Source organism: Diuraphis noxia, unplaced genomic scaffold, assembly GCF_037042655.1.
Source record: "Diuraphis noxia isolate RWA-SAM2 unplaced genomic scaffold, SU_Dnox_SAM2 contig0001, whole genome shotgun sequence".
NCBI classification, from domain to species: Eukaryota; Metazoa; Arthropoda; class Insecta; order Hemiptera; family Aphididae; genus Diuraphis; species Diuraphis noxia.
In genome coordinates this window covers 23,327,449-23,344,746 of record NW_028301711.1, presented here as the reverse complement: position 1 = coordinate 23,344,746, position 17,298 = coordinate 23,327,449, and the positions used below count along the sequence as shown (strand labels likewise).

General features: G+C 26.3%; 1 protein-coding gene across 1 annotated transcript; it reads right to left on the bottom strand.

Moving 5' to 3' along the window:
* LOC107173014 (saccharopine dehydrogenase-like oxidoreductase) lies at window positions 1–16,147 on the bottom strand. Its single transcript, XM_015523366.2, has 10 exons — window positions 15,945–16,147; window positions 13,827–14,102; window positions 13,241–13,431; window positions 12,825–12,954; window positions 12,692–12,753; window positions 6,625–6,755; window positions 2,491–2,743; window positions 1,019–1,201; window positions 827–921; window positions 1–765 (listed from the first exon to the last, which is right to left on the bottom strand). Exons 2-10 carry the CDS (start codon window positions 14,068–14,070, stop codon window positions 636–638), a joined length of 1,419 nt encoding a protein of 472 aa, XP_015378852.1. The 5' UTR covers window positions 14,071–14,102; window positions 15,945–16,147; the 3' UTR covers window positions 1–635.
* Window positions 16,148–17,298: the final 1,151 nt, after the last annotated feature.

The window sequence follows — 17,298 nt, the reverse complement described above, 5'->3', positions numbered from 1 at the left end:
TTTGTATTTAGTTAGTTTATTTTTTTTATTATTCAGTAAAATATATTAGTTATGAAAATTAATACACAATACATAATTAATATATATAAAATAAAAAGGCTGTTATACACACACACACTGTACTCTGTAGGGACTGTTAATAATTACATTCAAAGGTCAAATTTAATCATTATAATTATTTAATACTAATATAGGAGTTTTGCCCATGCCTTTAAGACTAAATCACTAAACTTGATATTTCACTATAGCCTACATCTTCAATATAATCGTTTTCTAGTGTACATACATAAAATACTGATATTTTAACATATTCAATAACTAGTAAAGCAATGTAAGTAGTTTTGTAACAATTTAACAATCTATAATGATACTATACTAGAACATGTAGATATCTTTTAAAAAGCAAGCTTATGAGTATGACATATAATAAATGATTATAAGATAAAGCAACTAAAACCGTTGAATAATTGTACTCTTTGTCAGACAAATGAGCTACTGAAAACTTATAAGGTAAACAATTACAAATTGAAAATAGAAAAAATTTAATTCTAACAAGGGCAAAGAGATATAATTTAATGGAATAGGTCTTAAACATTGCAAAAAACTAAAAAACAACTAAATAGGTGACAGTAGATTTAAATTAATTTTGATTGTTGTTTGTAAGTAATCAAGTCGGACTCAATTTCAAAAACCACGGCATCATGATCTATTAAACGATTCACAAATTGAGTGTTACGGAATGCAGCAGCTGGTGTTAAAACACCCCTGTACAAAAAAATATTTTAATAATATTTTAAAGGCATTATTTGTTAATAAAAATTCATACCCTTTGGGAATATTAATATGATCTTTTAATATAGTTATTGCTCCCAAGACAACAGCTTTACTAGAGAGTCCATAAAATGGGTTCTTAGCTATAACCTATAAAAATAAAAATACGTCAAAGATAGGTCTAAAAATATTAATACATATTTAAACATTCAATAATATGTAAGCAATTAGTATAAATAAAAATTACTTTAGCAATAGTTTTTCTTGAAGTGGTATTATCATTGTATGTAATATCCTTTATATAAGCATTAGGGGAATAGACAGATGTTGTCCCGTAACCAATCAAAGTTAATGACATGCATGTATTTTCCATTACTTCTTCTGTTGGACCTGTTTTCGTTGCAAGCCCACAAGAAGATAATGTCGGAAACTAAGATTTTAGAAATTACAAACTCATTAGTTTTAAAAATTAAAGCTATCAATAATCAAAGCACTCTTAAGGTATGGGACCAGAAATTCAAAGGGTAGCCAATTTATTTAAATAATACTATAAATTAATAATATATATTTCTTTTTTATATTTAACTTTATATAAATTATCATTTATCATATTACATTGAGCACAATCAACATAAATAACAATTTATTTGTTATATGAATAATATAATATGCTTAAAGTTAGTGTAGTAAAATTTTAGTCTATCATCTGAGGTTCTCACTGGCTAGTGTCATATGATAATAGCAATGATTCTATCCTATTGAAGGAGTTTTTTTTTTTTTTGAGCAATTTAAATTTTTTAAATAAAAATTAAAAGGACCTCGTGATACACTGATGCCCGCATGTATTGTCTCCATCTTACAAGTGTGTAACATAGCAATTTAATAACACTCAGCAGAATACATGTAGCTCTGTTAGTTTAAAATTTAGAGTGAATTGACCTCTAATAAAATTTAAAGATAAGATTATAATCTAGACAACCTCATACTTTTTATCATATTTTAATTTTAAAACAAGTTATGAATATTTTAAAACTGTACATTAAATATTGTAAAATTGTACTATACAATTTAAATTTTAAAATACACATAATTCGCTTTAAAATTAAAATATGATAAAAAGTCTATAAGGTTGTCTAGATAATAATCTTACCTTTAAATTTTATTAGAGGTCAATTCACTCTAAATTTTAGATTAACAGAGCTGCACGTGTTTTACTAAGTGTAAGAATTGCTATGTAACGCACTTGTAAGATGGAGACAACAAATATAGTATCACATCTTCTTAACTACAGCACATTTGCTAAAACAAACTTTCAAAACAGTAACTTTTAACCTTTTAATATATATATATATTAATTTTGAAGATATTTTAGTATGTTATCAATTAATAAACACAATTTTATATACAATGTAAAAATTATTAAATAAAAAAGTAAAAAAATTAATCAAAAATAATAATTTTTGACAGTAATAAAAGAATAAGTAACACGAAAAGTGAAATAGTAAACCTGCACTTAAAAGGCATCTTGTTTATAACTTAGAAAATACTAGTATATGACGCCGCCCGGTAACTTTTCTATGATACACCACTGTATGATTATGTGTTGAATAAATAAAACTCTCATTATTTAAGTACTTAAAAACCACATAAATATATTGAGTTCATAGTCACATCACCTTAAAATGGCTCTACCACCTTCTAATTATAGGATTATCATACTCGAACAAGGAAAATTCTAAAAGGTTTAAACAAAACCAAGATTGATGTTGATATGAATACAAATAGACCAACAAGAGCTGTCATCAAATTGCCAAAAACCATATAGTTTTGAACATCAAAATCATAAGGCAAATTATCTTTAGTTTTTGCATGATGAATTGATCGAGCAACAACGGCTTGATCTGGTTCTGGAAAAGCCACACACCATTCTTTATTATCATTTTGCATACTGATCTGCTGTCTATGCAATATCCTAAAATTAAAAATGTATTAGTTTTGAAATACTTTAATTTTAAATTAATTATTCAATAATAATTGTCATGCAAAGATAACAAAATTTTGTACAACTGACATAAGCAATGTTTCAGTGGTAGTGTCTCCAAAGTGGTAACACAGATTATATTTATTTCTTAAGAATATTTTAAGATAGGTTTTGTTAACTACCTGCATGTTTTAAAAGAATGAACTCTTTAAAAGGACATAATATCTGCATGAGCAGGTCTCATAAGTTCATGCCCTAAGAAATGCCTAACTAAGCATGCATTTATAAACTCAAAATTGACAAAATATGCATTTATATGCACTAAATATCAAAAATTATGCACTTACAGTATGTGAACATGTAAAATATTATTATTGGATTTTAAACAAATACACGCGCTCACATGTCACAATAACAACTGAAACAATCTCCAAAACTTTCCAAATTCCAAGAAACTTTAGTTAAATAATCAAGAAGATAAGATAATTTCTATTTACATTTTTATATAATTTTATGTTGTGAACGAATTCCCAAACATTTAATAATATTATAATGAAAAATTATTTTCTCGTCAAATGTTAATTCTTTCATAGTATTTAAATAAAAAAAATGCATATCAATGCACAGAGGTAGGGTTCTAGTTTTCTGACAGCCCCTGAAATTTCTTGTTTTTACAAAAAAAAAAAATGTATTTACCTACCACCATTTTAATATACCAAGTCAATCAATTATTAGTAATTTTTAATAGATATGAAATTAAATTTTAATTGTAAGACTCTAACTGAACTAAAATCCTGCATAGGTTATTGATTGATATAATGATATGAATAGGAATATGAAAAAAGCGGGTAAGTCGCGTATGTCGCTCTGCTGTACAGTAGGTTACAAGTGGGTTACTGTAATGGATGGAATTAAATTTGAATCCAATGATATTATATCATTGTATACAACAAACGATTCTGAGCGAAGACGGTTTATCTGTCTAGGATATATTATAGATTATTAAAAAAATTTCAAATCTTAGATTTAAAAAGAAAAATTTTTATGAATTTCTAGTTTGAAATAATTTGCGAATTTTCGTGATTTTTACATATGTTGTCAAAATTCAAACTTTGAATGCTTGTAAAAAAAAAATTGTGACTACGCATTTCTTTTATTTTTCAACTTTTATTGTAAAAATATATTATGAGCCTTGTATTAAATTTTCAAATCTTAGATTTAAAAAGAAAATTTTTTATGAATTTCTAGCTAAAAATAATTTGTGAATTTTCGTGATTTTTACGTATTTTGTCAAAATTCAAACTTTGAATGCTTATTAAAAAAAATTGTGACTATGAATTTATTTTATTTTTCAACTGCTATTGTAACAATATGTTAAGATCCTTGTATTAAATTTTCAAGCTTTTCTGCCTAACAAATAAATTTTTATCGATATTAATTTAAAAAAAACTAATAATGATCGAAAATTTGAAATGCCTATGTTCAACTTAAGTCGAAATTTTTTGAAAATTGCATGGTGGATAGAATATACTTATATAAACATTAGGTGAAAATTTCATGTATCTATGGTCTTTGGTTTTAAAGTTACATCAAAAACCAAAATCGATTTTGTCGAAAAATGAGTGTGCGTAAAATTTCCCGTTTTTCCCTTAATTTTTAGTTTGTTTTTCTCAATTATTTAGAAAAGTATTAAGAATTTTTTATTTTTGACCCCCCCAAAGTACCAACTAGATTCACTTTCTGACCGAACGAGGTACTGAAGTCAAAAATCGAAGCATTTTTACTGCCCCAAAACGTGATGAAAGACACAAAAAAAAAAAAAAAAACACACATCATGGTAAAATCAATACATTCATCGCTCCGCTCAGAATCTAAAAATCATGTATAAGTGGTAATATTCCCGATAAAATATAAATAAAAATAAATATTCCAAATAGACAACAAAAAACCTTCGAATAAGCAACTTAACAATGGACCCTTGAAATGGATTTCTATGTCATCTAGCAATAAATACAACTTGCAAGATTAATACATAAATTTATCAACTTACTAGCCCTGTGCATGAGTGGTATCTTCATATTATTACAAATGCACACTAAGCAAATGAAAATTGAGAACAATCTGCTTAACTTTTGTGTAGAAAATTAAAGTGGGTTGGTTTTTTATCAGTAAAAACCGGATTTATATGCATTTTAAATTGTAAACATGCACTAAAAAAAGTCAAAATATGCTAGGAAAAGATACAAAATATGCAAAATAAAATTTCAATTTTAATAAATTTTTATTTTATAGTGATAATAATTTATTGTTATAAAAATTTTTATAAACAAAAAGTAAGATGTATAATATAATAGTAAATTTTCAATACAAAAATGTAATTTGTTAAATTGCAATTTAATTTTTAATCAATGATACATTGTAAAAATATTTTTTTTTAATTAAATAGTATACATTGGTGATATAAATAACAAAAAAGTAAGAAAAATTTAATATAGTATGTTAATTGGTAAAACAATAAGTAGTTCCATGTTTATTTCTGTGAAATTATGACAGTGATATGTCATATGTAAGAATGTACCAGTAGCATGAAAAACTGTGTTCAACACGGGGATGGAACACGTTTTAAATTTTTTTGTTTTAACTTTTGATTATTGATTTAAAAAATATCGTTTTTGTTTAACATTTTTGATTATTACGTTTTAGATTAACGATATTTTCTTATTGTTTCCAAATAAAGTTTTTGATAATTTTTTATATATATATATATATATATATATAATATATTCTTATAACTTATAACTGAGTTAAAACTTTTAAGTTACAATTGTAACGCGCAATATAGAAATGCACTTAAAAGTTAAAAATTCAAATCAATTACGCTTAATATTTAAATTTTAAAAGTGAATTGGTAAAGAGTCCAAAATCAATAGATAATAATCATTGAAAGTTGAAACCATGTTATAGATTACTCTATGAAGTATGAACCATGACCATCATGATGAAAGATAATACATTTTACCGCTACCACTGCAGTGTGTGTGTGTTGCCTACAATAATAATCGTTCTATGCTATTTATATATTTTATTTTATTGTCAACAATATTATCAGAATTATCAGTTTTTCTGTTTTTTGACATTTTGTTTTTCGTGATATAAATAATTAAATAATGTATAATACTATAACTTATTTTTGTTTTGTTTCGTTTTCGTTTTTCATTTTTTTTTCCGTATAATCATGTTTTTTAAAAACGTTTTCCATCCCTGGTTTGTTCAACATCAACACTGGTTATTTGAACATATTTAAAATTGGCTAGTTTATCTGATGAATAATTTGGAACAGATAAATCAATGAAATAAGCACTGTTACCATGTAGTATTTTAGAAATTACTTTTAAAATCATTAATCATTAATTAAAATAGGTAAATCCAATCCCTGGTAAAACTCATATAACCAACCTATTGAAGTTTAGTAACCTATTTTTAGCGTCAGAATATTCCTTGAGACGTGAAATATTTGATATTTTATAAAATGTACCTATTATCTGTTTTTTTTTTCAAACCTTTTTGTATTGATAGGGTGAATATTTGTACGGTGTTTTGTTAAAACATACAAAAATATGTAGAACATGCACTAACATGCAGTATACAATTTTTATCATTAATCAACCATGTAATGACGTATGATGATTTGTGGACTACATACATGTGTTGAAAATAGCAACATGCATTTTATGCTAAATTCGGTCTTTTATCAGATTGAATGTTAAAAGTATTTCTAAGGTCTCATTTCATTTTTAAAAGATAGTGAACCACTGAACAACCACCCAAGAAAAAATTTTTTTTATAATTTATAGTTTTAAAATAATACTTACTTGGAACTGTTTGGTTTTACTCTGGTTATTCCTGTTAACTTGTCTAACAAATTTCGGTAGTATAATCTTTGTTTTCTAGTAGCAAAATCCAATATAAAACTTATCCAAGAACAATCATGTATGTGTGCGCTCTAAAATACAATCACAAATTTTAATAAAGTTTGGAATTAAAAATGCTAGTATGTTTATATTAGCCTTTTTCTTATGAAAATCTAAATATTTATACAATAAAATGACATACTAACTACTACTTTTTTTATTACAAAAATAAAAATGCATATAGGTAAAAACTCATAGTTAATGAACCTGAAAGTTAGTTTTTATGTAATTAGATTAACTTAGAAACATAAGGAAAATTTTTTTTATTGTATATCAATTATTATCTGGACATCTAAAGTCAAGCGTTACAGGTTGTGTTTTTGTTAATTTGTGCTCTCTTATCTTATCGTTGAAATTATTGCTTCGCTCGAGAATACCTACTATATTTTTATGTATAATATTATATATCACAATTAAATTACCTTGCCTAAACATGATATGTTGTGCTCAGTTTGTATTGAAGATATTACTAATGGCACCGATTTAAAATGTCTCGTGTGCAAAGAATTCTTACATTTTACATGCGCTGGTTTTAGAGAGGAATCTTTTAGAAAACTATCTGCTGTCAACAAAAAAAAATTTGTCCAAAATGTAAAACCTCTGGCATTGGTACTATAGAACTGGAAGCTCAAAACAAATTCGTAGGATCAAATGAAATGCTCGCTAATCTGGCCACTTCATGTGCAATTTATGAGCAGCAGATTCGATGTCTTCGCTAAGCAATTACAAGATAATATTAAATACCATAAACAATTAAAGGAAGAAAATAAAAATAAAATTAATCATAAGTTAAAATCGGACGTTAACATTTTATCATTACGAGTTAACTTATTTGAACAAAAGCAAATCGCAAATCATATAGAAATATTAGGAGTACCAGATAACAAGAATGAAAATTGCGTAAAAATAGTCGAAGACATTGCGTCCAAACTAGGAAAACAAGTTTCTGTTGTTAAGGCTTATCGCATCCGTTCAAGAATACCCGATAAACCAATGAAGATTGTAGCCGAGTTAATGTCCACTGATAAGAAAAAAGACCTAATGGATCTGTTAAAAAAGAAAAAAATCAAGTCAAATAATATAAATGAAAGTTGGGGAAATGCAGGTATTTTTATAAACAATTATCTCACTAATATAATAGTTATCTATTCTACAAAGTTAGGAGTTTTGCTAAAGAAAAATATTTCAAATATGAATGATTTAATGATTGTAAAATTTTTATTTAAAAAAAACGAAAACATTAAAGGTTTTATTATAAATGAAGAGGCTGACTTATTAAAAGTTAAATAATTTCAAATTAAACATGAACAATTTAACTTAATTTATTTTTCCGTATTTTTCTAAATAAAACATTTCAAACACTATGAGTAAAAATAATGTATTAGATCGATTTTTAGATTATAAAACTAATTTTTTTTTTTCCATATCAAAATTTATGAATAAATACGAAATAATTAATGAAAAGTGTTTTAATATATACCATTGTAATATTAGAAGTATAAAATATCATTTTGATGAGCTACTATTATTTTTGCAAAATGATGTAAATAATAGAATTTTAGACATAGTTGTTTTATCAGAAACATGTCATGATGTGAATTACTGTAATTTCTCAATATATTTTTCAAACATTAAGAGAAATCAAAATGATGGTGTTATGATATATGTGAAAGATAAACTATGTATAGATCTTTTTTTTTGAATATGAATATGTTAATGTTAATATTTTAAAAGTTGTTATGAAAATTAATTATTTATCATTATGTATTCTATGTATTTATAGGTCACCTTCAGGCGATAGAAACTAATTTTTGACCACGTTAAATAGTATATTTACCACTCATGTTAATGGAAAATCATAATTTTCGAAGATATAAATTTAAACATTGTAGGTAATGACTGTGTTGATAAAGAATATTTAGATACCTACTTTATCAGAAAACGGTTTTAAATCTTTCATTAATGTGTTTACAAGAACGCCAATAGGCATGAGACCATCGTGCTTGGATCACATTTTTATTAAAAATGTAAATGAATGTAACATTGAGGCAGGAGTACTACAAACTAACATCAAAGATCACTTTTCCACAATTTCATCTATTGAAAACGAAAACAAAGAAATAAGTACTATAAATAGTTTCAAAATGATAGATTACATAAAACTAAACAAATTCTGTAATAATGAAAAATGGGTTGAATTATTTATTTATTAAATATTTATTATTTATTTTTTAAGCTTGCTTCTTATTATAAAAAACTATAAAAATAAATTCACAACGATTTTAAGAGCTGCAAAAACTAATTATTTTAAATATAAATTTAATAAAGTATCTTCTAGTCCAAAACATACTTGGAAAGTGATAAGTGAGATCACTGATAGAAAAAACACAAGAAATGATGATATTAAAAAAATTAAGATAAATGACAGACCAATAAATACTTTTGACAATCCCCAATTGGTAACAAATACATTCAACAATTTTTTTACTAATTTAGGCAAAAATCTATCCAATAATATTGAAAAATCGACTATGACGTATAAAGATGTTTTTTTAGTTTCTATTAACCAATTTTTCACTGAAATGTTGTGAATCTTAAGTTCTAAAGGTTATCAATAACTTAAAAGATGAAACAGCTGCAAGTTTTGATGGAATCTCAGTTAAAATAATTAAACATGTAGCTATTAAAATAATAAGTCCCTTATTTACAATTTTAAGTATTAAAAACAGTATATTCCCGGAGAAATTTAAAGTGGCAGTAATCAAACCTCTGTTCAAAAACGGGGACAAAACTTATCATATTTTTAGAAAAATTCAAACTCCTGTCTAAAAATCAATTTGGTTTCAGACCAGGATTAGGTACGGAAAATGCATTATATAACGTCACGCGCTTTATAAATTCTGCACATAATGATGATAAGAAAGTAATGGCTATATTTTTAGACTTAGCCAAAGCGTTTGACACAATTAATCACTCAAAACTTTTAAATATTTTGCCTGAATTTTGTATTATTTCATTAAGTTTAGATTAGCTTAAAAGTTATTTGGATGACAGATAGTGCGGATAAATAATTTTATCGGTAATGAAATGGTAGTTACTGACTACTGTGGAGTTCCACAAGGTAGTGTACTGGGTCCCATTTTATTTATCTTGTATATAAATAATATCTGTAATTTAAAAATTGAAGGACTTATTACTACCTATGCTGATGATACATGTCTACTTTTCTCGGGAAACTCATGGGTTGATGTACGTATTAAAGCTACTAAAGGGTTTAAAAGTGTAGTCGATTTTCTTAACCATAGAAAACTATCAATAAACTATAACAAAACGATGTTTATGAACTTCATGATTAATGATAGAGAGGATAATTTTGATACATTAAAAATTCATGTCTGTGATAATAATAACTCATGTAAGGATATAAAATGTAAAACATTATTAAAGGACTATACAACTAAAAAATCCTAATGTTTTTTATTGTGTGAAAATGTAGTGCTTAAAAAAAGAAAAATTTTTGTGGTATAAAAATTTTTGTTGGACAATTGCTTCGGTGATTATTTATAAGTCGTGTAAAACGCGTGACGTCATAAAATCACACCGTCTGCCGGGCCGTATCTAAAATACACGCGTTGTAGTTATTTCACTCGATTAAAATAACTATAGAGAAAAATTGATCTAAGGTATAAGTTACTAAAGTTTATAAAAAGTTTATAAATTTCTTTAGATGATCATATTAATTTTACAGTATTAAAATATGTTTCAGGGTAGTTTACAAGAAAGACAAAAAATTAAAATATAAAAAATAGCAAATATATTATATTAAATAATATTAAACAGTTTTAATTAAAGTTTAAACAAATGTGTTATTATAAAATTTATAGTTTAAGAACTAAAATAAATATGCAAAAAAAAACCTCACAATAAAATATATTAATTCAAACAAAAAATAAAAATACATAGGTATGTTATACGTAATTGAATTATTATAATATATAATAATAGCTAATTTAGCTAATTAAATTATATTTTTAGGTAAATCTTTAATAACTCTTTGATTTTAATTCATCATAAGGAAGGTGAAATGTTGGATAAATTTGATAAAAATTTTTGGGATGTTAGTACCTATTACATATTTACATTCTCTTTGTACGTCAAATTGTTGTGGTAAAATTTCTTTTTCAGCTTCTTCAATCATTTTTGTCATTATACCATGTTTCCAGATATTTTATTCTTTATTGTGTTTGTTTTATACTATAGTCTATAAGGAATAGAGTTGTTATTCCATCATGTGTGGTCAAAAAAAATCGTGAACGTTATCCTAAGGAGAACGGATTATATGTTGGTTTTCAAAACGCGTAATTCGTGTAATCTATTACTTAATACAATTCATTAAACATTTAACAATATAATTAATAATATACTATATAAAAAAATAATATCAAATATGTAAGTTGTTTTATTGCAGTATAAACCTACTATATACTTACCTGTATTCAATTTTATGAACCTACCTTATTTGAATTAGTACCTATGTATATTTTATTGTGAGGTTTGTTTTACATATTTATTTTAGTTCTTAAACTATAAATTATAAATTATAATAACACATTTGTTTAAACTTTAATTAAAGGTGTATAATATTATTTAATATAATATATTTGCTATTTTTTATATTTTAATTTTTTGTCTTTCTTGTAAACTACCCTGAAACATATTTTAATACTGTAAAAATAATATGATCATCTAAGAAATGTATAACCTTTTTATAAATGTACTTTAGTAACTTATACCTTAAATCAATTTTTCTCTATAGTTATTTTAATCTAGTGAAATAACTACAACGCGTGTATTTTAGATACGACCCGGCGGACGGTGTGATTTTATGACGTCACGCGTTTTACGTGACTTATAAATAAGCTCTGAAGAAATTGTCCGACAAAAATTTTTATACCACCTAAATTTTTCTTTTTTTAAGCACTACATTTTAACACAATAAAAAAAATTAGGATTATTTTAGTTGTATAGTCCTTTAAGGGTCTCTAGTATTTGTTATTTAGGTCTAATTTTTGATAAGAACTTAAGATGGAATCTGCATGTAAACAATTTATTAATGCGTTTACATACTATAAGTTATAACTTTTATAAATTACCAATGGTAGTACCAATATATGTTGTTCGAACAGTATATCTAGCATTATATCAAGCATTGTTGCAATACGGTCTACTTATTTGGGGAGGCCTTTCTGCTAATGCTCTAAAACCTTTATTAATTCAACAAAGGCAAATTGTTCGGATATGTCTACAGAAACCTACTCTTAAAGGTTCAACAAGTCAAAACTTTAAATTATTACCTGTAGATTTACTATTAAAAAAATTTCCATTTTATGGGTAGGTAAAAATATAGATAATTGGAGAACTAAAAATAATGAAAAAACAAAAAGGAAACATTTAGCATATGATGTTAAAGTGATATATTTAAAAAAATCTTTTGGTCAAAAATTCGTGGACTACCTGGGTCCTACTTATTATAATTCAATGCCGATTATTATAAAGAAGAATATAATAAATAAACATAAAAAAAACTGTTAACAACTGGTTAATATTGTACTTAGGGTAGTTATATAATATTTTACGAGCATATATTGTGTACTCTATTATACGTATATTATTCTTTTGTTTGTATTTATATTAATTTAATTATTATTTGTAAGTAATTTGTCGCTCTCTACCTTCAACACAAGTATTCTCTTATAGAAGGTAGATAATCTCTAAGCTTATTATGTAAATTTTTTTATTTATGTAATAAATGGATTCTATATATATATATTAAAAAAAATTATTACAAAACATGTGACTGTTGGTTAATTATTGGATTTTATGAATGAAGATAATGTTGAAATTGTATCATAAACAAAAAACAAAATTCTACTAATTATTTTAATATAAATAAATATCTATTACTTACATTAGTTAATGTGAATGAACTGTCATAAAGACTCATATATATATCAACATTCTTCAATTCACCTGAAAATGAAACATTAATAATTCAGATAGCTACATTTTTTTTTCAAAGTATCTTTAAACTGTTAACATACCTCTAAAATTTTTGTATAAAAATTCTACACCAAAGTCAGCCGGTACACTCTCCATACCAAGTGCACTAACAATTATTGAATTGTTTTCTTCAGCTTGTCTATTATACATATATGCCATTTTCTCCATAAACTATAATTACAAATGTGTTACTTAATCAAATACCAATAATTAACAAATATCAAAATAAAGATTTTTTTAAGCACAGTTTATTCTTATATTTATTTATTTTTAACCATATAATAACGCAACAAAAATACATTATATATTTACATGCTTCTAAAAATAAATAAAAAAATGTACTCTAAATCATTAACTATTATACAAAAAAATATACTAGATATACTAAATATACTTATACTATTATAAAAAAAAAAAAACAATCAATCTAAATTTGAACCTATATTACACCACTTACTACTGATTCACCAGATACATCTACATAATGAGTAGATGTAAAAACACAAGATTTAACTACAACTTCTCCAAATATATAGTAGGGTCCAATACAATTTATAACCACAGAAGTTGTTTGAGCCATTTTCATTACAGTTTTAATATCTTGTACATCAGCATAAATAGTATCAATTTTTTTATCTTCATAACCATCTACATAATATTTTATAAAAACATTAAAAAATGCTTAACATACATAATAATACCTATGGTAATTTCTAAACTATTATCATAGATTATATAAAATTATATATAATCTGTGCTTTTAAGGTCATCATTCTTTCTTTAAAAAATAAATTATTTAATATAAACCAAAGAAAAAATAAAATACAACTAATTTGTATGTTCTAAGAAATTAGTATAATTTGATTACTGAAGACAGTGCTTTTCATCATTTATAGAAACGAAAAACACCATTGTTGTTTGAAAATTTAAACATATACACAATGGTTTTTAACGTTCCTTAAAAAATGAAAGCTGTTATCTGTACAACCTAAATTGAATAATTATTTTACATTTTAATTGTTTTAAGAAAATAAGTATCTTACCAAGAGTTTTGTACAATTTTTCAAGTACATTTTGTAATTTTTCAGTGTTACGTCCAGCAACAGCCCAAGTTAAATTGTATGTTTGAGAAAAGCGTCCCATTTCCATAACGATAAGTTGCCCAATGAATCCCGAAGCGCCAAAAATAATTATATCATATTTGCGTTTTGATTTTACATTAATGATTGGTTTCATATCTGGATTGCAATCAACAGTGGTTTGCTGGTCGAGTATTTTACCTTCCATTTTTGCTACTTGATATCTACTATTCACGTAATCTGTTACAATATAAATTGATGGTACTGTAAATATATTCTAGTAATTGTTGAATATAAAGGTACCATTACACCATCATTTCTCAACCTTTTTAGTGTCGAGACCCCCAAAATAGGTATAAAATATAGTCAATCACTTCGCGGCCCCCCCTCCATCTGGGTTAGGTAAAAATGTAAACAGTAAAAATATCCTATTATTAATCATACGAAATATAACATTTTAAATACCAATTTATAAATACCATATCTAGTAACTTAAGCTTATCAAGTTTGAACGTTATGTATCAGGTCGTTAGGAATTTCCATTAGTGGAGTAGTGCCCGTTTTATTGATGAGATATCTACATTTATTAATTTTTTATGTACATCCTTATCGGGATAATTGTATTATTATTATTTTAATTTTTTCAATAAAAAGTCTTAAATATTTGAATAAAAGGTACATTTTGTAAATCAGCATTTTATTATTTTTGACCTGTGTGTCCCCTTGGTTGAGAAACGCTGCATTACACTATTCTCCCTTGATTGTCACTATTAACAAACTATGCCAAATAGTCGAAGACATTCAACTATCTCACAGCATGACTAGGTGGTCAATGTGTTACTAATAACTAGGGCTCGGAAGTTGTAGGAGCTAAAAAAGTTAAATATGCACGAAAAAATTGCAAAATATGCATTAAAAATGTTAAATATGCAAAAATATTATTCTGAATTCCAAAAATATATGCACTTCACTTACCAACAATACAACGTCTAAAACGAAACTGTCACTGTCAAGCATCAATCGTGTACAATCAACAGTAACAATAAATGAAGAAACCATCATTATATTTATGATAACTTATCGATGATAAGATAGTACTACAAAAAAGTATTTCGGCATACTAGAGTGATAGACTAAATGCGTATCACATCAGTACATCACTATTATTAACTCCGTAATTGACTGTGGTGATGACAATATATACCTTTGTTGGTCATTTAGAGTTTTATATTCAATATTAGTTGAAATAAACAGGTTAAGAAAGAAAAAAATCAATTATTTTTAGAAAAATATGAAATATGCATAATATGTGTATAAAATTAATGAAATATGCACTTTTTAGCAAAAAATTGGCAAAATATGCATTTTCAATTTTCAATTTTTTAACTCGCAATTGTAGGTATATTTCATATTTCTAGCTAGGTCTGCTATAAATTGATCATACAGAACAATATGCAATTCCTACAACTTCCGAGCCCTACTAATAACAAGTTAAATTATAGTAGAAAGTATATTCCATACATTATGTGTTTCAAGGTTAGGTTCCCTCCCTAAACCCAAACGTTACCCCCTATAAAAATATTATAAATTAATATTGTTTTTATATCTAATGCCCCCCTAAAATTTAGTTTGCACCACCTGAAAATTTGGTCTGGCTACGAGCCTGATTCCAAACCAACCGTTTCCCCGTACAATCAACTAATTGCCATAGTTGCCAGACTTATAACAGTTATAACTGATGAAAAAAATAAATTAATTTAGATATTTGATGAATAACAAAAAAATTCTGAACACGGACCACAAGCCGATAGTGAATATTACTATAACTGGACAAAGCACATCGATCTCGTAGGCGGGTGGGAGAGGTTAATTGTGGATAAATTCATCACCAACAGTCAGCACAGTCCCCCCAAAAATAATTATCTTTACGAAATACGTTTCATCAGACTTGACGTCGTTCGAAGACATGATCTCAAAGTCACGTGGTCTCAGTCATCCACGGAGATTGAATGCATTGAGCATTCGTTCGTAGCAGAACAACTTATCAAAATAGGGCCAACAACCCAATCGAGAAGTACTCACCTCGGACGTTCCTGAGGGAGACGATGCGATCGACGCCGGTTAGCTCGTCGACGACCAAAGAAATTAACGTCTGTGCAGTCGATCCTTGTCAAGGGAAGATGTTCGGAAACGAAACGACAAACGAGAGCGGTACAATATGGTGGGAAAAAACCAATAGTGAAAATCGACAATTTGTCGAACAGAACTGAGGTCTGAGTGGCGCGTACTGCGCGTGTGTTTAACGGCTATGACGCAGGACGCTTTTGTTCGCGTCTCGCCAACTACCTTCCCACTTCCCACTCAGAAAACACCGACTACCAACACCTAACGGCGGCGGTAATGAGGTACGTTGTTTATGATATTGTATATTAGCCGGTTACCAGCATATCATCTGTTATCAAAATATCAACAACCAGACAGTAAATAAAAACGGTTAATATCACTAGAAAAAAAAGGTTTATATCAGTATCATGGAAGAAATGTGTGATATCTGTTCGGCTTGGAATAAACAACAAATTATAATATCGCTGGCCGCCAAGCTCAAATATTTACTATATTTTTATAACTCAAACAATATTCGTTGATTCATTAATTTATTCAAATAGATAATTTTTAAATACGCTTAGTTAATAAAAATAATTAAAACTAGTAGGATATTGCATATTTGCATCCTAGAATTTATATTATATTATTCTAACTACCTATAGTTGTATGATAAAGTTTTCAGAGGATAGTTTAATCTAATTAATTGTTTTGTGATTTAATGTTTCTCACACCTTGCAGCTCCAATAACTGAAATATTTGTAATTAACTGTTTAAGTTGATACTAAATTATGTCGTATGAGATATGGGCTATTACCTACCAGGGTACAGTGGTTACACCAAGTCATAAAAAACTCAGAGGCAGCCTCTTGATTACTCCCCTTGATACACACACAACTGAATAAAATATACATATAGGTTCTTAATTTCAATGATATTGGATACTTAACCATTTAGCAATTAGTTTTATTTATAGCATATCAAGTGATAAATGACTGTGATATTTAGATTACCCATGAGTTTCTTGCATTTAATTAATATCTCTGTAATCTTTATCTGATCTTGAGTAGTTTAAGACTTAATTTATCTATTGTATACTTTTACCTTAACTATAAGGCCTTCTTAAAGTTATTTTTTTTTTTATTACGATAATGCCTTAAAGGGTAATCAATATATTAATAATGTATATTATACCATGCTATATAAAATATATTGTTAAACAGAATACAAAACTAAAAATTAAGGTAATGATTATAGAATAACATCATGTAGTATTATATATAATGCCTTGTTCTTTAAAATGATTTAACTGTCATAATAAATATCAAATATA